At 38.3% G+C, this 26876-nt stretch overlaps 1 protein-coding gene and 1 non-coding gene across 7 annotated transcripts in view; both read left to right on the plus strand.

The window, feature by feature from the left end:
• LOC107498323 (amyloid beta precursor protein) overlaps positions 1 to 26876 on the plus strand; it is a 233803-nt gene that overhangs the window by 169524 nt on the left and 37403 nt on the right. For all 6 annotated transcript variants that reach the window (XM_016121315.2, XM_016121317.2, XM_016121311.2 and 3 more), the window contains 2 exons: positions 5473 to 5601; positions 6466 to 6565. In XM_016121315.2, coding sequence (XP_015976801.1) covers positions 5473 to 5601; positions 6466 to 6565 — 229 coding nt within the window. The remainder of the gene's footprint in view (positions 1 to 5472; positions 5602 to 6465; positions 6566 to 26876) is intronic.
• LOC118602329 lies at positions 16840 to 16945 on the plus strand. The gene has a single exon (XR_004950673.1). It is a non-coding gene; the product is annotated as a U6 spliceosomal RNA (small nuclear RNA).

A 26876-nucleotide genomic window follows, 5' to 3' on the forward strand; every position in this document is an offset into this window, starting at 1 on the left:
CATAAAATGACAGAGGGGGACAATGGAGCTAATAGTCGTGTTTTTATATACCTCCCACGTGAACCATGGAATGAAACGCTTCACATTCAGACGTGACTGGCATTGACTCAGTCAAATGTGTGTGATTGATCCTAGGTTCAGGGGCAGCAAATTTATGAGAATGCACAAAAGAACCAAGTGAAAAAGGCGCAGTACATCTGAGAAGTGGTGAAATTAATTTTTAAAAAATTGCTCCTCATAAGGAAAGGCCATGAAATTTCTTTCAGAATTATCTACATGAACCTGAAATGAAAACCCAAGCCACAAGAAGACATGCTATGTTCTGAAATTAATGAAGTGAATCTTCTTGTTGACACTAGTATGAAAATGCTGTAGAATCGATTAAGTGTTTGCAGAGAAGAGTTCCCCCATTAAAACAACTCCCTGAAGCCCACTGGACGGATAGATTAAGTGTAGTTTAAAATCACTACGTTCCATGAAAATTGGGAATGCATCTGTTCTTAGTAGAGAGAAGGTTATTTTCAACTGAGATACCGTGAAGGATATATTTTGCTACTGGAACTACTTGTGAAATTATATTTAGTTTTAGGTTATCTGTTAATTTAATTAAATCTTTTTTTTTTTTTTTAGCCACAAATTGTGCCAGGAACTGTGCCAGCAGCTAGAGATGTGTTTTACTCTTGCTCCAAAACAGGAAAATGGTTATTGTTCCCGAATGTAAATCTTCAGGTTAAGTCTATTTTCAAGTCACGTCTGATCCATTTTAGTAATGTCTGCTCTTAGTCCTTTAAGAAATTTATTTTTGAAATGAGTTTTTTCAAATGCATCATGATTGTGAGGTGAAGTCTGTGCAAACTGAAAAGTGTCACATCAGATGCAAATAGAAAATTGGTAATTATGCATAAACGCTCTTTCAGAAACAATAAGTGACAAAAAGGATTGGATTTAATTAGTACCCTAGGGCAGATTTTTACCTTTTATCTGTTTTTTGCTATAAATTTTAATGATAAGATTTGGCATTTAATGCCAATATAACTAGATTTTAGTAGTAATACCTAGAATATCTAAATTGTGAAGAGAAATATAGCAGGAGAAAAATGTAATTAGAAGTTATAAAAGATTTCAAGACTTGAGAATGATTGAAATTGTACACATAAAATTTAAAAACATGTTTCTTAAACTCGACTTACTATCAGTATCTTTATGATGAGCTACTAAATTCTTATGCTTTTTTTTTTTTAATCATATGGATTATCCTGTCTTAAATATAAGTATAGCGACAATAGTAATAGCTAACTTACTTTAAGGGAATATATTTCTATAGGGATACCAGGTATTTTGTTCCTGTCATTTCTGTATGAGTGTTTCTGTGTTTTTAAATTGAAATTTTAAGAAATTCATCTTTATCCTAGAATGAAGAAATAAAACTCTCTGAACAAACAAGATTCCCTTTTATTTTGCAAGAGATGATACAGATCTAGAGGTAACTAATTTTAAGCCTTTGGAATCTGTATTCTGGCTAAAAGTTGTAAAGCCAGTTATTTCTTTATTTAAATGAAATATGCAGGAATCAAATACCAAAAGTAGAGCTCTTTTTTTAACCTAAATAAAAATATAAAAGTATAGGGAAATGTTATCAGTTTTTCTTAACAAAAAATAGTATTTTCTGAAGTGTAGACCAACGCCATTTTATTTGATATGATTTATCTGCCTACTCCAACATAAGAGCTAATCCAATTTTTATATTTTTCATTTCTAAACATAATTCTTAGAAATGTGTTTGCATGATTAAATCAACCAAGCAGAACCCTATAATTCATTTATCGAGTGACATGATAAGTTCCCAATCGTCTCATGTCCTGAGGTGTAGACATCAGAGAGAATAGGCTTATGTTTATCTAGATGCACACACAGTGTGTGTCTGAGCTCACATAAACAAGGATGAGGTCATCACTCACCCTGGGCTTTTAGGGCTCATTGTCCTCGCAGGATCTTTGTTCCCTGGGAGAGAGAGCAAAAGCCATGCTGAGGCCTGGGGAACCGTGGGATCCTGGGGTGCTCCTGTTTCACTGTTGCCCTGTAGGGATTTCGAGGGGGAAAGTTAGGAGTACACTTCTGAAGCATGTAAAGAAATGTCAGTACTAAATGAGATAAGCAATATGAAACATGCGGAACACATTTACCACTTAATTATCCGTCTTAATAAAAGATAAGGATGGGTTTAGAGCTAAAATCCATGAATGTCACAAAAGCCTCACTTTTAACTAATACCTTGAATCATTTTCCAGTAATCCTAAACAGATCAACAGAGGACCTTCCTAGCTTGCTATTTCTCCTCCCTGCATCTGACGCATTACCTAGAGTGGAGCGGAATGTCAAAAACCAAGGACAGTAATGGAGAAATTGAACAAGCTAAATCTGGATGGCTTTCTGCACAATTAAGAGGGTGGATATTAGCATGTCTTAGAATATTATCAGAGCTTTAAAGAACTAGAAATACAGGCAAAGACTCTCAGAACATACTCTTTCCTAAACACGTAATTATTTCTGTTTTCAACACTGTACATTACTTTGTGAAACTGTCTTTGGCTTGGTCCATTTTAGAGATTCCTTGACAGGCAGGATCACTGGTGATTAGGAGAATGGGCCCTTGACAGAGAGTTGGACTACCTGTTCTTGCTCCAGCACCAACAAGTTCTGTAGCTGGCTGTGTAACCAGCTGTGTAGCCCTTGACATCCTTTGTGCCTTGTTCGCTTCACCTATGAAGTGAGGTGAGCAGCTGTACCTGTCATAGGGTTGATAGGAAGATTAGATGAGTTACTATGCATAAAGCACACAGAACGCGATTTAACAGAAAGAGAAGACGGGGAGGGGTTTGTGGCAAGTAGTGAGTAGGAGAAATAGAAGCGTGTAAACCTGCTGTATACTAAGCTTTATGCTCGGTAACTAACACAGGACATTTCTAATACTCGTCTGCTCTATATGAAAGATTAAATTCGCCTAAATTGCAGAGATGAGAAGATTGACACTTGCAGACTCATTCATTTTAAACTTGATGGTAACATTAATAATTGGCCCACGGGCATAGGTGCTGTTCCTGGTGGTAGCGGAAGACAAAGGAGACCCAGATGTTAGTTAAGGTAAATTACCTCCCCATTCTCTAATTTGGGGTTTGACTTAACGCGGTAACGCCGAGGCCAGTTCAGAGCCGTTACATCCTGGTGCACACGCTTGGTCGTGACAGTCCTTATGGAAACCTTCAGAGGTGACTATCTGCAAAAATAAAAAGTTATGATGACAAGTAATTCTCATTGTTTAATTGAAATGTTTTTAAATATGAGCTCTTTTTAAAAAAAAAAAAACATTCCTTCAAAATAGTAAATTTTTTTCAAGACAAAAAAAGTGAAATAGAGCAATTAAGAGAGCACATTAAGCCAGTCAGCTGCATAAATAAGGAGCGGGGACATCGCGGAGACATGCAATTAGTTGCAACCCTTTCTGTCTCCAACTTTGGAAGTATAATTGCAATAGAACCAGAGGGAGTTTTTAGGCCCTGGTTTTAAATAACAAGCAAGCATCAAGGGTATATAACATCCTAATTGGACAAATCCCGCACATAAAATATCACTCCTAGTCAATAAGTGAACCTTTAACTTCTGATCTTTTAAAAATTATCTTTTTTCAAATTAGTATGTGTAAATCTATAATCTTTTCAATATATGTGTTATCAATGTAATTATCTCTTACTACTTTTATTCTTCTTTTAAGATTTAAAAGACCATTCTCTGACTTGTAGATTCGAGCAGATTTCACAGTGCAAATGAGAATTATAATGATCTGTGGCCAGAAGCCATGTTTCAAACTACGATGTCTGCCTTTTTTGAGATGATGGAAGAGTACATTTCTTCTAGGGTAAAAGAAATAATAAGGCAGATGAGGGTAGCTTTATTTTCTTTTTATTGTCTTTATTTGTTTTTATAAGTATAGTGATGTTACCTGTGGAGGGCATTAAGCAAGCTACCGTGTATTGCATGCATGATTCTTTAAAGAAAGACCCAATCTGGTCTTCAAAGATCTCACAGTTGAGGAGGACAGTCAGAAACATGAATAATTTAACAGATTGTGTTAAGTACGATGATGGGGACCTGCATAGCATTTCATGGGAGCACAGAGAAAGGCCACCTCCACCCACATGTCAGGGAGGTGGCCACTAAGTTAATCAACACAAGGAGAAGGGGAGGCACATCTCATAAAAAATTGCAGCCTCCACCTCCCGCCCCTCCCTGCACCCCCATGCCTGGGAATAAATTCCGTACTTCCAATCAATTTTTAAAGTGCCCACAATAAGTTAATAATAACTAGGTTTACTCAGCTGGCCAAAATCCTGTTTCTGACATGAACTTTCATAAGTAATTATCTTGTTTTAATGAAGAAGAAATGTGTATCTTTAGAAATCATTTTGCAAAATCACATAGTAGAATGCATATAGCAGTGGAATTGTTGAAGACAAAAACAATGAATGTTTTCAAGTAAGATTGGAATAAAAATGAAATGGAAACAATTAGGGAAAAAAATAGAAGCACTTAAAGAGAAATTTAATTGTTGCTGGAAGAATCAGCATCTGATGGTGTAGAAAGAATTTAATTAAATTTCAAAGCAAAATAACTACAGTTTCACATTGGCCTTTCTCCTAGGAAAATATACTGTCTCTTAGAGCTTATCAGTTATTTCTTGGCCTACAAATTAGTAGTGGTTAAGTTGCCTGTTGTTTTTCTCATATTGATTATTATACTGTTATATGTTACTTATAGTGGGATTATTCGTGCAAGATTACTGCTAAGATAACCACTGAGACTCTGCATGGTCTTGTATGCCCCTGTAATATTTGGGTGGGAAAAGAGAAGGACCGAACCTAAATCTGACGGATCCAAAATCAACTCCTGTTTAACATCAGAATGTTGCTATTTAAAAAGAAAATCCTGGTTAAGGAGGACAGTCATCATATCTATCAAATAGTAAGTGATTTTGTAGAAATGAAAAGTGACAGATCAACTCAGTAGTTACGCATTAAGGAAGAAATGTGGATGTGGTTCCATAGTGTTACTGTTAGCACGTCTGCCTTACACACAGAAGGTCCTAGGTTCATGCCCCAGTGGAGCCACGGTCCATGGTCTACAGCCATGCCATCTGGAACAAGCCCGATGTCTGATCTTGGAAGCTAAGCAGGGGCAGACCTGGTTAGTACTTGGATGAGAGACCACCTAGGAAGACCAGGTGCTATAGGCATAAATAATAATTTAAAAAAAAAAAAAAAAAACAGGATTGATGTTGAGAAAGGAGAGCTGCAGAAAGACGACTCGCAATGCTTTGAGACCGTGGGATGAATGAGTGGACTCTCTGACCCAAAGCCATTGGAAGGGGCAATAGTTTGCACACACCCCCAATTTTTTTTTCATTTGTTTCCCCCACAGCCTCGTCATGTATTCAACATGCTGAAGAAGTATGTCCGTGCTGAGCAGAAAGACAGGCAGCACACCCTAAAGCACTTCGAACATGTACGCATGGTGGATCCAAAGAAAGCTGCCCAGATCCGGTCCCAGGTAAGTGTGGAGCATGGGCATCATCTGTGGCTTTGACAATCCAGGGTTCTTGTGTGGCTTTGACAATCCAGGGTTCTTGGTCTTTGGGTCAGATCTTTAGTAATTCCCAGAGTAGCTACAGGTGTCATGTTGCTACAGCAACCAGTCTTCAATACCTGGTAAATCCCAAAGGCTTGTCTTAGAGCAACATGTGTTTTGGCACTTTCTGAATTATGAAAATAATAGACAATATAAAAATATTAAGCGTTTACTGTTACTGATGCTTAAAGAGACCATGTAAATCTCTAATGATTGGAAATGAAGAAAACGAAAGGTATATACACTAAGACCTCTAAAATTGGTTCAAGTAGACTGTAGTTGGCAATCAGAAATCACAGTGCTTGGATATAATGTGAGCCTGGATGAAGCCCTGCAATGTAATAATATGTTTTATATTCCTCCATTCCCAGAGGTTGACAACTGGCATCTGCTTCTAGAAATCTGACATTTTACATTTCTTTTAATAGAAGAATTTAAAATATATTTTTTTCATGAACTATCTAGTCAAATTAAAATATGTTCCTATTTATTTGCAAATTTACAAAGGAATATATTTAGGACATCAGAGATTATTTAGGGACTTCAGTATTAGGAATCAGAGTTGAATGAAGTGATCTTTTTAAATGGCTTTATATAGGAAATTTAAAGCAGCTCCAAGAACCAAAATAGGGGAAAAAGAAAAATAAGGATGCCCTCTCAGGTTAAAAGTTTCAGCAATGTTTTGTTTTATTTTAAAGTTTGTATCTGTCCGCAGTGCTTGGTAAGGAAAATAACTATTCCTTACTCCAGAGAAGGCTTACTCGGAGCTGTCATTCTTTGATGCAGGTTATGACCCACCTCCGTGTGATTTACGAGCGCATGAACCAGTCTCTCTCCCTGCTCTACAATGTGCCCGCAGTGGCCGAGGAGATTCAGGATGAAGTTGGTGAGTAGGCTGTTCTTTTAATACTGTGCATATACACACATTTTTCTCCTGTAGGAGAAAATCAAGGAAGTGAGTTCATCTCCACCAGTGTTCGGATATGCGAAAGGAAAGAGAGCAGATTCCCTTTTACATGAAATTCTTGGGAGATAAAACCTGCTCTCACCTTAGCAATTATGTCAGGTTCTAATGATCCATACTACAAAAGTAGGGGATATAACTTGACTTATGATATATTTGTGTAATAATGAGCCATTTATTGGATTATACTTGTCACTCATTTTCTTTTAATTTTGTCAGTCTTATAAATATCACCTTAAGATGTTTTGGTACTTTACAGTAATAAAGACAATTCTTCCTCTCTTAATTCTTAATTATGGTAACCTAGGGACGGCATGATATCCCCATTTTTACAGATGAAGGAATTCAAACTTAATATTTAAAACAGTCACTAGCCTAACATCACATGTACTCTAAGTAGCATAGCAAAAGCGATGTTCAGTAACTCACATCTTTGTTTGATACCTTCCCCCATCCCCCATACTAAACCAGGGGTATTGTCTGAACCACAATGCTGTTTAAACTTAATTAAAAGTTGTACCCACCACCTTTCCTTAAACTTCATTTTGAAATAATCGTCCACTCATCAGAAGCTAGAAACATGAGACAGAGAAGTCCAGTGTGTACATAACCCACTTCCCTCAATAGTAACATCTCCCATAACTATAATACGTTGTCAAAACCAGGAGATTGAGATGTGTACCCACCGTCTTTTATGCCCCGAGTTTTCCTAGTAACATCTTTACTATTTCGTATGAGTAAATTCATCTATATCTGTTTCTCTTGGGAAAAGAACACATAATTCTTCACAAAGTCCTAAAATGCCCATATTTGTTTAACTTTACCTTATACAAGCACATAGATGGCAATTACGCTAGTGAATCTTTCAATGTAAAAGAAATGCATGTAACCCTGTCAGCAAATAAGTAGTAGTATGTGATAGAGCCCTCTCCATAACGAACCCTGTCCTTTGTTAATTGGGTTGAAAATATAGGAAGGTTCTTTAAAATCAGAACGCCTGGGATGTTGGAGACGGGTAGACCCATGTCAGAAATTCTTCCTTTCGATCACCGGAAACACCACGTGGCTTGCGTTTTCCATTTCTTCCCAAAGCTGTTGTACTCTTTCTTCCCTCACTTAGTAGCACCTCGTGAATGTTGTTTGTATTACTGTCAGGTATTCGGCACGTATCAGGTGGAGGCGGTCTGTTCGGCACTGTATATTAACAGACGAAAATGAGTGTACTGCAGGGTACACACTTGGAAAAGAAACTTTAATATGTCATCTAAGCTTTTGTTCCAAAGGGCAGACTCATTGTTGGGCAAGATCTTGGGAGGATAGTCAGTAGTTTTTAGTCTACATTACTATGAGTTGAAGACAGGATTTCCAATTAACTTTTCACTTAAGAGTCTTTAAGAAACGAATATTCTTGTTAAATGTATTTGGAGGATAGAAATTTATAAGGAACCTTTAAAATACTGTATATTAAATAAGGAGAAGAAAGTCTTCCAATAATTTATAGGAGAGACGAAAATCAAAGAAATCATCACATTCTTAATGAACTGAAGCTCAGATCTTCTAGGTGAATGAATTTGTGCCTTTTAGCTCTCTGAACAAGCTCATTTGCATATGTGACTTTAGTTAAGGTATTGTCGGTAATGCCACACTATAAAGGAAGAGCCATCATTGAGGATTAGAAAGTTGATAACCAGTAATAATTCACTCTCACACAGGAATTATGGTCAACTCTAATTAAATTATCAGCCCTTTTTATTCAGCAAGATAGTACTGAAAACAGTGGCCACTAATGAGTCATACTTCCACAGAACAGATGGAGATTCAGATATCTTGAGTGTTGCAAAATGCCTAAGAATAGGGTAACACAGTAAACTTTAAATCCCAGTAACAGGGAGGATACTCAGATAATTAGAATCATGGAATTTTTTTCTTTAAAAAAAAAAATCTCAACTACAAAGTTGGGTTAAAATCATGTTATTTTTAATATTTTTGTCATTCTAAATACACTAAACACCAAATCCTGAAAGGTAATCTTTTTGAAAATCCTTCTTGCCTCCATTTTTAAATGGCTGTTTCCTATAAAAAGAGAATCTTGCATTAACGAACTTCCATTAATTAGATGTGTGTGCCATTTGAGCATCTAACACCAAAGTTAAAGAAGCGAGCTCCCTGCCTTTTCTTGTTGAGATTGGTTGTCTTATAGTTGTTCTTCATTTGAAGAGATATTTAAAAATAACTCACTTTCGAAGTAGGATTGTAGGTGAGACAAGATTGGCCATAGGTGCTAGTTGTTTAAGCTGAGTGGTACATATCGAGAAGTTCTTTGTAGTATTCTTTCTACTTTTATAAATGTTTGAAATTTTCCACAAGGAAGTTGTTGGTTTTTAGCTCACTTTCTAAGTAGGATCTTCACAGCTTTCTCCCCGTTTATATGTCGTACATTTAATAGTTTCTGATTAAATGCCTTGTCATTAGTGCGATTTGCGTTTTTCTGCCTTTTTGTTGTAATCAAACTTTAGATTTGGAGTCAGTCCAGTGCAAATAAGAAGGATGCTAAAATTCAGAGCTGCTGGCAAAAGGACAGGATCTAAAAGTGCCTGTATATGCAAGCCTTTAAAAAGTTTATCCCTGTAAATGTAGGCATTTAGGATGTGTTTAATGTAGTAAAACATCTGTACAGAAATATAGTAGTTTAATTAAATGAAGGTAACAGGTGCTCTTGAGTGAAGGGTTTCCACCGTCTAAGGAACTGCCAGTATCTTTAATGACATAGGAATATCTGCTTCAGTCAATTTCTGTTTCTGTTACAGTAGAATTCTCTATTATGGATGAAAATGGAGAAGAAGCTAGCCATACTAGAAAGAAGCTAGCCACACTTGAAAGTAAGAATTGACATCAAATTTGTGAGAACAATAAAGTGTAAAGGATGCGTCATGCCAGTGAATGCTGGCCCTTTGGGATCTTTTTACCCATTGTGCTTTGCTGAAGAATTCTATCTGTTTATGCTACTTTACTGTTAACTGCAGTAAATACTAAATTCGTAAGTCTAACAACAGCCTGCTACTGAGTCCCAGTGTCATATTCCAGTGTTTTTTACTACACATTTTTCAAACTTTAGTCAAGATGCAAAAAGAACTCAGTTTGTTCCCCTTGAAATTTACTTGTTTTACAGTCTCAGTAATGAGTTCTTCCTCTTGTCCCATACTTAATCCATGGCAACTTCCTCCCCGTCTCCCACGATTTATCAGTCTCAAGTCCTGTATGTTCCGCATCCTGTATTCACTTGGAACTCCCGCTCTGTACATCCACCGCCTAAGCTCAGAGCCTTATCTGTCCCTCATGAGTTTCACTAGACTCCAAACTCTAGTCATCCTGCCCCTTATCTCACCGCGGCCCCTCAGACTCAAATTCTTTCTCTTCAGAGCCACCTCAGTTCCCCGCCAAAATACAGATAAAACCTGCATGTGGCCCTTCCTTGCTTGGAAAGTGGCATCCTTCAATGCTTAACTGAAGTAGCCATGCTCCTATAAACTCTTGACTAATTTGCACAGAGGATGAGAGAGAAGAGCTGGCGTTTGAGTGACGGCCATATAGCAAAGTAATGAGAATCTGTTCCTGATGATGTATGTTGATGGTCCAAGTTCTTTATGAAAGTTCATCTTTGATGTCCAGGGCCACCACATGTAGATGTGGCAGGTGGTTTGGGGAAAAAATGTGGACTGACATTCATTCTACCATCCATTTACAGGACATCTGGCCCTGGGCCGTGTCCATTTGAAGTGGAACTTTCTTGTAATTCACACAAATGCCGAAGTGAGCGTGACAACACTGGTGATTTCAGTGCTAGCACCCCCAGTCTACACCTGAAGAAACTGAACCTTAGAGAGGGGTCACTAACTTGCCCTTAACAGATAGTAAAGTGATGAAACTGGAATTGAAGCCAAGGTCTGTACGAGTCCGAAATTCACGCTCCCTCTGCTTCTGCTCAACCTGTTTCTAAAACACTACGTATCTACCTCTAATGCCATACTCTACTTAGCATTTAATTTTGTTTTTATATATACACCAACCCCTTTGTCCTGTGAGCTCTTGCAGGCCGTGTTTTTGGTTGTCTTTGCATCCTCAGATTGAGCAGAGGACCTGGTACTTGTAGGTTTTGGTAATCAGACAAGATTGAAGCGCAGTTTTCCAGGCAGCAAAGGTAGACGCTCCTTAACTTGGGTTGGTCAGGTGGACTCCTCCATCCCTCAAAAGACCTGCCCTGAGCTCCTTCCTTAGCCCCTAGCATAGCACCGCACTTTTTTTTTTCTCAGCCTCAGTTTTCTTCTAAAGCTATAATTGATCAAGCTGACGAAATGGGTGCAATTGGCAAAGCTATCAAAATAGAGTAAAGCCGAGTTCTAAAGACTATAATTAATAACGTTTTACAGCATTGTCCTATATCATATCCATGGCACTCTGCTATATGGTTATGTGCTGAAGTTAAATACTTTGACAACTCATTAATAAATGTATGTTGTCTGGTTTGACTGTCTTGTCAACCACACTGTAAGGCTATTTATTCAATGTGCTTCACTAATAAATGTGAATTATCAAAATTGCCCTGTTAGTTTTATAAAAGCTTGCCTATGCGCAGGTTCCCAGGCACAGTCATTTATTACTATTTTTTAAAAAAGAAAAGTTATTTGCATGCCAATTTTGAAGTTTCTTGCAAAGAAAGGCTTCAGGCATTGTAGAGGGGGAAAAATCCCTTTATTCATTTAAAAAAAGCTGTTTAGGACTTTTTTTTTATTCAGCAGATGATAGAATTATTATTCTAAGGAAAATATGCCTCTTCAGTGTTCGTGTTCTGTTTTAATCATCTTTTAACACTTCAAAAGGGCAGAATCCCTTCGTTTCTACTATTCAGCTCAACCTTTGCTTCGTTAAATTGCTCTTTCAAAATGATTGGACATTTTTGCCCTTTGTAATCTTCTTTAAATCTATGCTAAAAGGATGCTGTTCTACTCTTTCTATTGGCATGGAGGTTATTTATCAAAGTGCTTCATTTTGCAGCTACCTCAAGGCTAAAAATACTGTAGCTCTCAATTCAGAGATGGCTATTTCAGAGAATGCCTTAATGACCAATTTATGAGAAAGGCAGTAGGAAGGAAAAGAGGAAGGAAGGAATAATTGTTTCCTACTCCGTTTTTTTTTTCTTTTAGCATTCAAAATTAATAAAAACATGAGTTATTATAAACCAGATGTTTGAAGGATCTCTGGCAGAACAAATCCCTGGTGAATGGGGTAAGATTGAAATGTGTGGCAGGAGATCAAGAAATTTGTGCTAATGAAAGAATGCTTATAACTGTTTATTACGATTTTTCTGTGGCCTCTTGATAAAATATTCTCCTCTTTGGGAAAAACAGCATGCTGATTTCAGAGACAGTGTTTCCATTCTCTGTTCCTAATAAACCTACCGATTTGGGGATTTAATGAATTCCAAGTAGTCTATGTTTAAAATAGAATATTTACAGCACTTGCCAGACCAACAAAATGGAACATTCGTTACTACTGAGAATTTTAAGTATCCTTATGTATAATTGTTAGTCAAGGGAGGGCAAGAAGAAAAGGAATCGTCAATGTGAAGAGAGAGAGCTCTTAACTTATTCTGCTCTTATGCTTTATTTTTCTTAAAAAATTACTTTTAAACATGTTTAGATTTTTCTCTTTTACAGCTGATCTAAGTATTTGGAAACAAGAACATTTATTTGTATTATAAATTACCAAAGGTGTGTTCCTCCTCTGGTTTTACAATAGTCTCAGTACTCCTTGCCATATATAACCCAGTATTGCTACCTGAATTACAGGTGTGACTAATAATTTTTGCCTACCTGTAAATGCATATCTTTGTCCCCCTCTGCTCAGCAAATAGTTAATTCTTCCAAAATAGAACCACTTATTCAATTTATCTTTTTAAATTAAGGTATACTTGACATATAACACTGTATTAGTTTCATACACACCATAACAATTCAATATTTTTATACATTGTGAAATGATCACAATAAGTCTTGTTAACATCCATCACCACACAGTTAAATTTAAAAAAAAAATTTTCTTGTTACGAAAACTTTGAAGATCTACTGTTAGCAACTTCCAAATATGCAATACAGTACTGTTACTATAGTTACCATGATTTATAGCTGGAATTTCGTACCTTTCAATCCTCTTCACCTGTTTTGCTCACCCTCCCCATATGGCAACCACCAATCTGTTCTCTGTATCTGTGAGCTTGGTTTTCGTTTGTTTCTGTTGTTTTTTAGATTCAATATTTAAGTGAAATCAAAATTTATCTTTCTCTGTCCGACTTATTTTACTTAGTGTAATGCCCTCAAGGTCTGTCTATGTTGTCACGAATGGCAAGATCTCATTTTTTTTTTTATGGCTGAGTAGTATTCCACTGTATATGTATACTATATCCACTGTATCTATCTATCTATATCTGTATATACGTTACCTGTTTGGTTGTTCTGATGGCATGGCTATTGTAAACAATGCCGCAGTGAACATGGAGGCGCGTATATCTTTTCGTATTATGTTTTCCTTTTCTTCAGATAAACTCCCAGAAGTGGAATTGCTGGATGGTCTAATGCTTCTGTTTTTAATTTTTTAAGGAACTTCTGTGGTGTTTTTCATAGTGGCTGCATCAATTTACATTCCCACTAGCAGCGTACAAGGGTTCAGTTTTCTCTACATCCTTGCCAGGCTTGCATCTTATGGTTTTGATTCGCATTTCCCTGACCATTAGTGATGTTAAAGATCTTTCCATGTGCCTGCCTGTTGGCCATCTCTGTGTCTTCTTTGGGAAACTGTCTGTTCAAATCTTCTGCCCGTTTTTTCGCTGGATTGTCTGGGTTTTTTGCTGTTGATTTGTATGAGTTATTTTATATATTTTAAATATTAACCCCCTATCAGATATCTGATTTGCAAATATTTTCTCCAATTCAATAGGTTGCCTTTTATTTGGTTGATGATTTCCTTTGCTGTGCAGAAGCTTTTTAGTTTAAGGTGGTTTCACTTGTTTATTTTTGCTTTTATTGCCTTTGCTTTTGAAGTCAGATCCAAAAATCATCTCCAAGACTAATGTCAAGGTTGCTTACCACCTATATTTTCTTCTAGGAGTTTTATGGTGTTAGATCTTATATTCAAGTCTTTAACTTATTTTGAGTTAATTTTTGTGTATCGTTTAAGTAGTCCAGTTTCATTCTTTTGCATGTAGCTATTCAGTTTTCCAAAAACCATTTATCAAAGAGTGTATATTATTGGCTCCTTTGTTTTATAAACTAATTGACAATATATGCACGAGTTTCTTTTTGGGCTCTATTTCGTTCCATTGATCTATATGTCTGTTTTTATGCTACTACTATACTGTTTTGATGACTATAGCTTTGTAGAATAGTTTGAAATCAGGAAGCGTGATGACCCCAATTTTGTTCTTTTTTCCTCAAGAGTGCTTTTGGCCTTTTGGAGTCTTTTGTAGTTACATAAAACCCTGTCATTTTATCAATGAGAAAATGAAAATGCATTGCCAAGTGAGTCTACATATAAGCATTTTGATCTTCAAAATTAGAAAGTATATTACGACAGTAGCACCTAAGTTTTATGATGTTTTGACTGCAATGTTGATTTGGACCTGTCTACACCAGTTGAGTTCATACCTCAGACCCAGCTGGTCTGTAAACAGTCATAGGAGGTTACAGCCCTTAAGCATTTAACTAGCCTGTAGTAGCTAGTTTAATGCTTTGTATGCATTTAGCTTTCTACACTTTTTTTGGATATGATATGTAAGCTTTTTCTTTCTTAAGAGTTTAATTATTGAATCTATAGATAAAAAATATATGTGTCATCCAGATCAGTTTGGGAAGTATTGCTATTGTAATCTTTTAAATGAAATTTCAAAAACACCGTAACTATTTGAACATATATCCACAATGAGGTGATTCCATTTGACCCCATTTTGGAGAGTTAATGTTTAGAAGTAGCAGGAAAATTGATTTAGCACACCGTCACCTTTTACCCTAAATTTTGATGAGATTCGAGCAAATTTCTTTGTGAACTTTTCCTTAAATCGTGACCGTGACACATCAGTATTTCGTCTGTTTTCATGCCATTCTCATGTGTGTGTGTTTCGGGGTGGGGGGCATCTCTACCAAGTGAGCGAAGCCCAAGGGAGTGCCTCCCACACCAAGCTCTGTTGATTCTATGATGATTCACTGTGGTTCCAGAGCCATTGGGTTTTTTTGGTTTGTTTTTTTTGTTGTTGTTTTGTTTTGTTTTGTTTTTATTAACTCTCTAGCTTTTATGCATGGCCCCGTAATTTGAATCAAAATCCAAAAAGAAATCCTAACTAAAATGATTGGGGAGTGAAGTCAGACCACAGTGGTGGCTGCTAGACTACTTCCTGGCATGGAACCCTACAGCAGATGTGTCCTGATTTTATTTTTGTAGAGTCTTGGGAACAACCAATGATTTTAGACTGGGACGAGGGCTGGTAATTTTTTCACAAGCAGCTGCCTTCAAGGTTCGTATTTAAAAACAGGAGAATAAAAATCATAGTAGTATTTGCCACCCTTAATATAGAGGTGCATTCGAATTGAGACTAATTTGGAAATATAGTTCTACAGAAACTAACTGGGAATGAGATGATGAATGTGTTCACATGCGAGACATTTTGGAAGGAATGTTAACTCGCATCTTGCTGTTCAACTTCAGCAAATTTTGCAACGTATTTCCAAGTAAGCCCCGTTCTATCACGTATCCTATATGTATACTATGGGTTACTTTAGGAAGTAAGTCACAGATGGTAGAGTATAATAGCTCGTCAAAAATAGATGAGCAGTCTGTTGACCTAGCCCAAATTATAAGGCATGTGTCCAAAGGAATGTTGACACAATAGAAATCAAAATACTATACAGAAAGAGTCTTTTTGGACTTGGAAACAGGTGGTCAAAAGACCGAGACTAGAGTGTTCCTTAATTTCAACTACTGTTGACAGATCCATTGACCTAAAACAGTGGGTTTAAAGAAGCTTATTTAATGTGTTTTAACTTTTATAAACATCCATGTACATGTTCTCACGAAAGCATGAGTTAAATCTTACTTCTTTGAAACAGCAAATGACCGCTCGTATTGTCGTGTGCATGTCTCTGTATCTTTGCTCTTGGTTTAGGTAGCATTTAGATAAGTCTGCCCAACCCTTGCAAGTAAATAGAGGAACTATGTATTCAGTTTACTCTTTAACACTGCACTTGATAGTTGTTCCTAAGGCCAGCAGAGACAGGATCTTAGAGAAAGAAGGAAGGACAGCTGCAAGTTTCCTACTTCTCAGAAGCAATAGCCTGAGCCAGCCTGGCTTTGGCAAACTCTTCATTTCTTCTCTTTCTGAGGCTGTAATAGTGAAGCGAAACCCTGAGGCTATAGTTTCTGAAGCTTTGCCAAGTTATGAAAGAACTTCCTGGGGCGTGAGCAGGGGAGAGCTGAGAGTACAAAAGGGGAACGTATCATATTAACGATTATGTTCATTAGCATTTCATACTGTTTTTATGTAGGAAACTCTAGAAGCAAACCAAATTTCATATTCTAGGTTTGGGGTGGGGGGTATGGGAAGGTTGAGAGAGAGTGTTCTGTTTGAAATTCTAAATTAATTTCTCTTTTGCAAAAACTTGACTTCGTTTTGTTGATGATTACTGAGCCTTGAAAGAATTAAAATGGATTTGCTTTCAAATGATTTGATATTGTTGCCAAACATGCCCCTTTTGATGGTGCATACACTGTAAGAAAAGTATCATATGTAGCTGGACTTGAAAACATTAATCATTTATAAAGTGACCTTTCTCTGTTACATTAAAACTTTTTTTGCATAGTGACTAAACAGAATAGTAGATGCTTCTTGCTATTGATGAGTTTCTAGAAATACCAATAAGTAATTTTCTAACATTTATATATATGAAACTTTGTTAATAGTTATACTTACAATTTTTAATTAGTATTATTTTCTAAATAAAGAGACAAGTAACTATATCATTGCCACTGAGTTACCACAAGGTAAATTTCTTAGTTCTCACTCACCACTCTATTAATTTGTAAAAGAGTATTATAGAGTCTCAAAAGTGTGTGTGTGTGTGTGTGTGTGTGTGTGTGTGTGTGTGTGTAATGCGGTACTTGCTTTGGCAGCACATATACTAAAATTGGATGATACAGGAAAGATTAATTTGGCTCCTGTGCAAGTATGAGATGCAAATTCATGAAGCAGCCCATGTTTTTTTTATTACAATTATATGAGGTATCTAGAGTAATAAATTCATAGAGACTGAAAATAGAACGGTGGTCGTCAGGGCCTGGAGTGGCGGAAGAGGGAATGGGCAGTTAGTTTTTAATGCGTACAGAGTTTCAGTTTGGGGAGGTAAAGTTCTGGAGACAGATGGTGGCAGTGGTTGTACAACATTATGACTGTAGTTAATGCCACTAAACTACATGTCTAAAAATGGTTCAGATATAAGGTCTATGTTTTATATATTGCCTCAGTAAACGTGTGTGTGTGTGTGTGTGTGTGTGTGTGTGTGTGTGTACTTCTGTCATTTGCCATTGTGAATAGCAAGAGGATCCAAGAATTAATCAAGGGCGTTGGATCTTCAATAGCTATTTCCTAAATGCCTACCATATTTTAGATTCTGTGCTTGTCATCAGATATATTGCAGGTGTAGGGCACAATCTTTCCTACTTAATTAACTTAGAATCTGCTTGGGGAAGCTTTGGATAAACACATTTGAGGGAGAGACTGCTTTCATTAAGCTGAGGGATGTTGACTGCTGTGTCTCTTGGCATTTGGTTCTGCCATCTGACAGCCATTGTTGACTTGCATCATCACTCACTGAAGATTATTGAGAAGGAGGAACCCCAGTTCTGACTGGTTCAACCGTGTCATTTGCTCTGCTCAGAGAGACTGTGATGTACCCAAGGGTTTTCGTGTTACATTTGCATTCTGTATTTTCTTAGAAATCAAAAGGCAACAACATGTCTCTTTCTATATGGTTATTGCCATGAGATTTTTCTGTGCGGGACAAGCAGAGATTTCTCTGAAAGCAGAAGGCAATAATCCTCAGCCAGGTCTTAACCGTTGTTGAGGGATCAGACATGAGGGGTTTAGCTCTGTGAATTGTCAGTGACTGCAGCCCTTCAAATCACATTCATCATTAGTGTGTCTCTCCCAAGCCAGGACAGGGGATCATCTTATGATTTTGTTTATTTGTTGCCACTCAAACGTATTTTTTAAAAAAGGGAATAAGAGAGGAAAGAAAAAGAATTTATTGAAAAATTTTGTGGATATTTTTCCTAAGTTTATGTTATATTATTACTCAGTTGTCTTCTTTTTGATGACCGACTTTATTTCTTTTCTTTTTTAAAAAAATTCATTTGATCCTCAAAATAACCCTGGACAGACAAAGCAGATAGGCACTCCTTTTGCTCTTCGTGAGCCTGACTTTTGAGGAAAGCTGATATTTTCTCCACAGCCCGAGACACATGTATTTTTGCCATTCGCTCTGTCTTCAGTGCCCATGCCCAGTCTTGGCGTGTTGACATCTCAATCGGGTTTCAAAACCCCAATTCGCACATCACCTCCCTCTTTAAATCTTTGATTAACACAAAGCATCTGTCCTCAGATCATATATTTTATAGATTATGTGTCTACTATTGCTTTGTTGCGTGCATGTCAACTAATTTTCACATACTACATTGTAAGCTCTTTAAGGGTAGAAATTAAATCTCGTGTGCATTTGTGTTTCCTGAAACAAATTATTAAGTGTAAGTACTTACAAATACCTTTCTTCAAGGAACTCTTTCACGAGAGCAGTGGCTCTCCAAGTGTGGTCCTTGGACCAGCGGTATCAACATCCTCTGTGAACTTGTTGGAAATACACATTGTCTGGTCCCACCCTTGACCTCCTGAATCAGCAGCATAGGGGATCAGTGGTCTCTTTTAACGAGCTGTCCAGGTGACTCTGATGCATGCTAAACTTTGAGAATTACTGATTTAGGGCATATTTAACTTATGATAGTTAAGAAAAAGGTGAAGATCTAGTCTAGCACCCCACTAAACCAATTAGATTTACCACTACGGTTATGTTCTTAAATCCACATGATAAAAACTACATGCCACCAAGAAAAAAAAATATATGTGTAAGGTGAAATAAAACACAACAGCTCCAATTTACTGAAAGAGATACATAATTGTAATCATAGACGAAAAGATGCACAACCTCTTGTGATTGAATAGTACAAATCAAAACATAACTTTTTAAAATTATCAAGTTGCTCATTTAAAAACTTTGTCATACTCTGCCATGACAAGAGTAAGTGACAGAGAACTTTCATAAGCTACAAATCAGTGTATGCATATGACTGTTCGACTCTACCTAATAATTAAAATGTGCAGTCTTTTCTAATTAGCACCGTATTTCTGTGGCTATCTTGGCATATCTGTGGGAAAAAGACACTTCCACTCGCTACGTGATACTCCTCAGTACTGTTTACGTCTTGTTTCGATAAGCATTCCTACCTTTAAGGTAACTATTAAAAAAAAAAAAGATGAGTAATGTACAACAGACTCAGCTTCCCCTTTAGTTTATATTTCTCTCAGTTTCCCTACAATTACAGAGAACTTGCAATGCGCGATATTGGCTGGAAATGCAACATTTCCAAAACATAAGTGAAAACCGTCTAAGCCACCTGTCTAGGTGAGCAGGCAAGGTGACAGACCGTCTGTTTTCTTCTTCAAAGATTTTACCCTGTAACCCTGGAGCTCTCAATTTCTCTGTAATTCTGGTAAAAAGTAAGGAGATAATTTCTAGTATACTATTGCTGTCTTACCTTCCTATTTGTTAGATTTGTTGATGGCAGTCAAAACAAGTTCTAGAAGTTCTTAGCCGTTTTTTTTTGTTTTGTTTTGTTTTGTTTTGTTTTGTTTTAATACTGAGAACGAACACTTGGAGCAAGCCAAGGAAATTGAATTTAATACTGAGAACGAACACTTGGAGCAAGCCAATGAAATGGATAGTGCTATTAATAGAAATAGCCCCTCAATTTTCTAAGTATCAAACTTGAATAGTTTCCAAACTGCTATTGGTAATGTCAGTTATTATGAGAAAAAGGGGGAAAAAAGAAGTTGTTTCAAGAAAAATAGGGATAGGCGGAAGCTACAGGAATTTTCTTTTTAATCCAGTTGTAGGCCCTGCTAGAATGTATTTAGAGTTCATAGGCTAAGTCTCTGATTCATTTCCCCCACTTTCCTTTTGGCAGAAAACCAATTTCTCGACACTTGAGTGCCTTCTTTCCATCTTAAGGGACAAGCCTTCTTACACCTGAAGTACCTCCTTCAGGTATAAAAAGAGAAATCAAGACAAGACTATCTGTGGATGTACTAAAATACGGTTATCCGCCCCCCACCCACCCACTCACACACACACAAAGAAGGCCCAAATGCCCTGTGTCGATTAATGTGGCATCTGTGTTTAAGTGAAAAAAAATTGTTATGAAAACATGAGGGAGACCTCACTTTCCAGATCTCTTTGATGTGAGATGAAGAGATGGGGTCTTTCCCCCCTTCGGTGTGGACCGGTATCCATGCTGTTGCTTACATCTCTTTCAGGGAGCAGGAAAGTGGACTCGAACCTGTCAGTTTTCAGATTAAGGATTCTGGGTGATTATGTGGCTCGACCAAAATCAGAGGCTGTGAATGTGCTATAAAAATGGTCAGGGTCCAAGGGAGTGCAACATGCCTTGCCAGACCCCCTCAAAAAATCAAAGCATGTCTTCAAATACTCGAGGGTGAAAAAATATAATGCCTTTTCTTTAAAGAAAAAAAAAGTTGTATTAGAGCAGAATCATGGAGGGCTGAACGCGAATACTTTCGTTTTATATAAGACTTTGTGAATCTGGGCGTAGGTCCTTGGAACAGGGGAGGCTGATGGGATTGATCGATTGTCTCCAGTCACACGTAAGCCTTCTTCACTGCCCTGTGCCTTTGTGCCATCAGCCAGCAGACAGCGAAGAGTATCTGGCCTTGGCTGATGCCTTCGGTTTAGTTACATGAAGCCCTTAGATGCGAAAGGCACCTGAGAGCTCATCTGAAATTCTCCCGCGGAAAAATGCACTCCGCATGGAAATTGTCCTTCTGGAAGCCATTCTTTGTTTCTTAATGTGTTTGGGGGGCAAGCGAAGCACGGTAATTGGGAGGAATTCTTATTTCAAATACAGATTCCATTGGAATGGAATATACAATGGAATATTACTCACTCATAAAAAAGAATGAAATTTTACCATTTGCAGCGACACGGATGGACCTAGAGAGTATTATGCTAAGTGAAATAAGTCACACAGAGAAAGACAAATATTGTATGATTTCACTAACATGTGGAATCTAAAGAACAAAATAAAATGGAAACAGACTCGTAGATACAGAAAACAGACTGGTATTTGCTTGATGGGAGGGGAGTAGAGGGCTCGGTGAAAAGGCAAAGGGATTAAGAAGTACAAAATAACTTTATGTGTAGTACCAGGTGGATACTAGACCATTGGGGGAATTGCTTCGTAAATTATATAAATGTCTAACCATTTTGCTGTACACCTGATACAAATATAAAATAATACTGAATATCATCTCTAATTGAAAAAAGAGAGAAAAAAACTATAAAAAAAATACAGAGTCAGGCAGACAGAAATCTGCATTTTCCTTATCTTCCCCAGGTGATCTTAAATATTCAGAAGTTTTCAAAATAACGATTATGTATAAGGACTGTTGTAGACTTAAATTGTTTAGGTTGGTCTGGAAAAAAGAATGGCAGTTATTGTCATTGAAAATTAATATATCCTGATAAATGAGCTATGTAGGTTTCTAGTGGTGCTTTTTTTCCAATGCTGCGATTATATAAAATATTACAGTGAATATTAACCTTGAAGTTCAGCTAAATTGAGAATTTATTTAGGTGTGACCTAGTGGATGGCTATTTTATTTATCCAAGTTAAGATTTCTTCTTAGGTATGAAAAGGGATTGACATAAAGTGCTTATTAACTTCGATTGACTTTAAATATCTAAAAGGAATAAATAATACAAGCATAGGGCAGACTTCAGTCGGAAAGTGCCACCCTTCCTAACAGTTTCCCTCTTTGCTATTTTGTTTGTTCCTTTCAGAAATCGTAAACCTGCTACTCTATTTACCAAAGTCATTTTCTCCCTCTTTAGATTCTTCACTTTTTTACTTGAAGAAGTTATCCATTTCAGCTCTCTTTAATTCCACAGTGACACTATTTTAATAAGAGATGAAAGGGGAAATTGACAAAATAACACCTGGAATTGTCAGCCTTATAACAAACAGTAAAAGCTTAATTTTGGAGGATTGTCACAGAGCCTAATATCAGCTCAGAAAGTTTGGTGCCTTCTTAGAGAATTGACAAAACAATGACCAAGGAAAGGCATCCTGAGTACCAACTGCAGGTGCCAGACCCAGGAGGCACTGGCTCTGTTAAGCAATAGTACACGTATTTCGTAGATTTCACAGGAAAACAAATTATATTTCTCTGCTTCTTAAAGTGTCTTATATAGTGACTTGGCACGGAAATCATGTATCATCTCCTCTTTTGTTCCCTCGAAACAAATAGACCACAGAACTGAAAATGTCCCAGACAATCCGTCATTTGGATTTTTCCTTCTGCCCGTAGTGAAGGAAGGTAGCAGAGAAAAGCACTTGGGAATTTTCTTGGCAAATGGCCATAAAATGTGAAGAAAATGAAAAGCCTCAAAGGTCAAACCTCGAATTGAGCCAAATCTGAAATAGATCACTTTCTTATGATTTCTGTGAAAGGGGCAGGACATGAAATTCACTGCACATCCCTGCTGACTCATTGGTAATTTATACTATAGTACTTTTCTTATCTTCAGCTATTATATTTTCAAAAAAAAAAAAAAAGAAGAAGAAGAAAAAAAAAGAAGAAAAATCTTTCAGAAAAAGCTATTCTGACCTTTGATCTTTCTTTTATCTGGTTATAACTAGGTGGGTGTCTTAGTCAGCTCTGGCTGCCATATCAGAATACCCTAAATGGGGTGGCTTAAGCAGCAGAAGTGTTTTTTCCCCCACGGTTCTGCAGACTGGAAGTCCAAGATCAAGGTCTTCGCAGGTTGGGTTTCTCCTGAGGCCTCTCTCCTTGGCTTGCAGACGGCCGCCCTCTGCTGCGTCCTCACGTGCCCTTTTCTCTGTGCGTGAGTGAGAGAGATCTCTGTCATCTCTTTCTCTTCCAGTTCCCTTATGACTTGTTTAATGAATTACCTCTTTAAATGTCCTACCTCCAAATACAGTCACATGGCTGGTTAGAGCTTCAGCATGAATTGGGATATGTGTGTGTGACACAGTTCAGCCCGTAACAGTTGGCTGCATCATGCTTTTGGGTACCCCCTCTTCAGTGTTCCTTAGCCATCATCGATTTAGTGCACATGGGTTCTTTATCCTAAGAAGTCAGAGGAGGCCATGAAAGCTATTTTTCTTGCTTCTGTACCATAAGTCATTGGAAACAGGTTTCGCTTCAGCAGCCTTCACTCTGCCTTCATGAACTTCAGATATAAGACCTCTTTGGTAGATAAAGCATGTATTTGACATAGAGAGACTTGATGGATTTTTAAAATTTGTTTTTTTACTAGTTTATCTATACTCTTAGGCTACTGGAGAATTGTTTTTTGTTAAGATCAACTTATCATATATGAACCGGAAAGTGAAATTGGTATGCCACACTTTATAGACAACTCCAGCTGATCCAAGTTAATTGGGTTTAGTTGCTGGGATGTAGATGTGACAACAGATTCAGTTCTGGCGTTAGAGATGGTCATGTCATCATCGCCATGGAGTTAGTAAAACCTTAAACTGGCTAGGCATCGGCCATGCGTCTTCCTCATCTTCTGGCTTCTTAACGAGGATTTGGCATAACCTTATGTTTCCAAGGTGTTTGAACCGGAGGTCCTTCCACTTCCTTGCTGAGCTTAAGAGTTGACACTGGTATCCAAAGTTCCCATGGTCTCGTCAGGATAAGACGCACAGCCGCTGATGGTCCAGAAGGGGAAGTGGGCGGTGTTCCCTGCGGAAGGGTGTTGCAGGAGAGGAGCTGAGAGCTGAAACAAAGGAACCATCTATTCTCCACTAAACCACTTCTGGGGTTCAGAGAGAAAGCATCTCTGCACTGATGAGGCTAAATTAAGCTATTAGATTACAGAGCTCTGTGTTCTTCAACCCTATCTACCTATCCCAGCCTTGACTAAAGAGCTCACTAAGACAGTGCATCCTACTCTAGAGTGTTCATTATAGCCAGAAATGGTTATCATAAATGGTTAATATTCACTTATGGACAGTGGATTCGTTTCCTCAGGCTTCCCTAAGAAATTACTACAAACCGGACGGCCTAAAACAAGTTTATTCATTCTCTCATCATTCTGCAGGCTAGAAGTCCAAAATCAAGGGATCCACAGGCCCGTGCTCCCTCTGAAGGCTCTAAAGGAGAATCTATTCCATTCCTTTCTCTCGTTTCTGGTGCTACCTGTAACCCTTGGTGTTTCTCTGGCTTGCACATACGTCACTCCCAGCTCTCTGCCTCCATCTTCAAATGGTGGTCTCCCCTTTGTCTCTGCCTCAGTGTCTTCCCCAGATCAAAAGCCCATCTTGCTCCAGTAGGGTCCACCCTCCTCCATATTCGATTATGGTCCTATCTCATTCTAGTACGACCTCATCTTTACTTGATTACATCTGCAAAGATCCTATTTCTAAATAAGGTCACATTCGCAGGTACTGGGGATTAGAACTTCAACATATCTTCTAGGGGAACACAATTAAACTCATAACAAGCAGTTTTATTTTTTCTTTCCTTGGACTTCTACGAATTTGAAAAATGGTTCAGTTTTCTTTCTGAAACATTATCAAATTTAAGTCCAAGAACTGCTTGTCTTGAATTCATGACCTCTTCGTTTAAAAAAAAATAATTTCCATATTTAATTGGTACAAATCATGAAAGCCTTTAAATGCTTTGCATTTGCTTGAGGCTGATTAATGAGTAAATTTGTAAACCGTGGCTGTTTTAATTAGCCAGGGTTAATTAATGTTTACCGCACTTGGAAGATGAAAAGACATGTATAAATGCACCATAATGTGAATCATTTTTTAATTTGTTGTTGAAGCTTAAAATGTATTTGAATGAAGATCGCTTACATCACACTGAAAAAAAAAAAAACGGATATTGAAGCTCTATAGGAATGAGTAGAGAAGGCTCTAAATTTAAAGGTGAATTAATTATATATTATTGAAAGTGATGGTGTTGAATACTGTGTATTCAGAGAAAGGCAGTTATATTTTAATCTGATTATATAAAAAGGAAAGAATAGAAATCTCAGATATATTCATATAATATATCATGATTTAAGATGAAGTCTGCGTTTGAGGTTGGTTTTTTATCACACTATTAAGATTTATCGTTGTCAAGACTGTTTTAGAGAATGGGTCTGTGGCCTGCAGCCTCAATCAGGTTTTCAAACTTTTCATCTCAAGCCTGGACTTTCGCACCTTCCTGATGGACTGTAAGCACACCCTCGCCCCACTGAGCTGGCCCTGGTGGAGCGGACCATGTGGGCGGACGGAGAGGGGAGGAATCACGCGTGCCACAGCAAGGAGCCAGCAAGGAGCCCGCTGGAAGTTAGACAGCAGGGAGCTCAGCTGGGGCTGAGCAGGACGCCCCCCACGGCCACCCCCATTACATTCGGAATCTCAGGACTCGGGTCACTGTGCGGGTCACTGTGCGGATGAGGCAGGGAGAGAAAGGAGGGGGGCGCAGGGCGCACGGGGACGCCCCCTTCCCGATACTTCTGAAAGGGCAGAGGTTTCTAGTTCCTGTACAGATGGGAATTCTAGAAAGCAAATTGTCGTATAGCTGATCAATATGAGCAAAGGGGGAAGAACCTGGAGCAGGGCTCCCTCCCCCAAGGGGCCGGGGCTCGCCCCAGCGGCCGGCCGGGTGGCCTCACTGCGCGGCTGGAGCCCGGGAACATGTAGAAAGGGGTGCCCCAGCGCCCAGCGGAAACAGTGGACCCCACCGCTCTCACCCCGTGAACATCTAAGAAGAGTCTGGTTTGTGGTTTGGGGGGACTTTTGGGGGTTCGTTTTGTTTTGTTTTTGTTAGTTCCGATTTGAGACTTTTTGGACCAGGGTAGAGGTGTAAACAGGTTAACTGTGCTGAGATTAACGTAACTTTCAAGCAACTTTTTTAAAGAAAGGAAATTACTTAGAAGTCCATGTAAACTTTTAACCAGAAAAGCGTGAGCGGCTTGGATGAGGTCTAGTGCGGAGACTGGGAAGCGTGGAGGGTGGAAACAGTCCGGAAGGGAAGACGGGGCCAGAGCCCCCCCTACGGGCCGAGAGGGCACGTCATGGAGAGCAGCTGCCTCACGGGTTATCCATCCTTGGCGGGGACGTGGCCGTCTGGGGTGATTTCCCAACACGTTTGATGGAACACGGCTTCTGGCACCTGGATTCGCGGTTCGTGAGGTGACTCAACGCAGAGCCGGCCTCGGCGATCCCGCCCCATCCCACCTCGTCGTTGTCTGAAGGGAGCGCGCGTGTCCAGAGTCAAATCAGCAAAAATGTTGGCTCTGCTTTCCTTTCCATCTCTTACACGCAGTTTTCTCCTTTGTTCTTGCAGACTAAACAAAATTAAGGTCGCTTTTGTTTATCATCTCATGGATGCTAATATTGAAATGATTTAAGAAAAAAAAAAGAACTCTGCTCCTCATAGCTCTTAACCATGGCCACCAGTTCGATGATACTAGTGAGCGCTACAGTTAGACACTAAAGAATTTTCAGCCAGGACATGGCACTTTATTGTAGGTGGAACTATTATCTAGCAGAATTCAATGTACAATAAATCCCTTTTAAGGACTTTAATGTAGCCTCTCCCCCCCCCCACCAAATACCTGCAAAATTCTGCTTGAATCTGGAAAACGCCCATTTTCATTCCAGTGCTTCGCTGTGGGTTGTTTCGGCATAGACGTGAGCTCTGCAGGCCACGTTTCGGGTGGCTTCGGTGTAGACGTGAGCTCTACAGGCCCACATTTCAGTTGGATTTGGCATAGACGTGAGCTCTGCAGGCCGCATTTCAGGTAGCTTTGGCGTA

The sequence above is a fragment of the Rousettus aegyptiacus genome, unplaced genomic scaffold, assembly GCF_014176215.1.
Source record: "Rousettus aegyptiacus isolate mRouAeg1 unplaced genomic scaffold, mRouAeg1.p scaffold_m13_p_4, whole genome shotgun sequence".
NCBI lineage: Eukaryota > Metazoa > Chordata > Mammalia > Chiroptera > Pteropodidae > Rousettus > Rousettus aegyptiacus.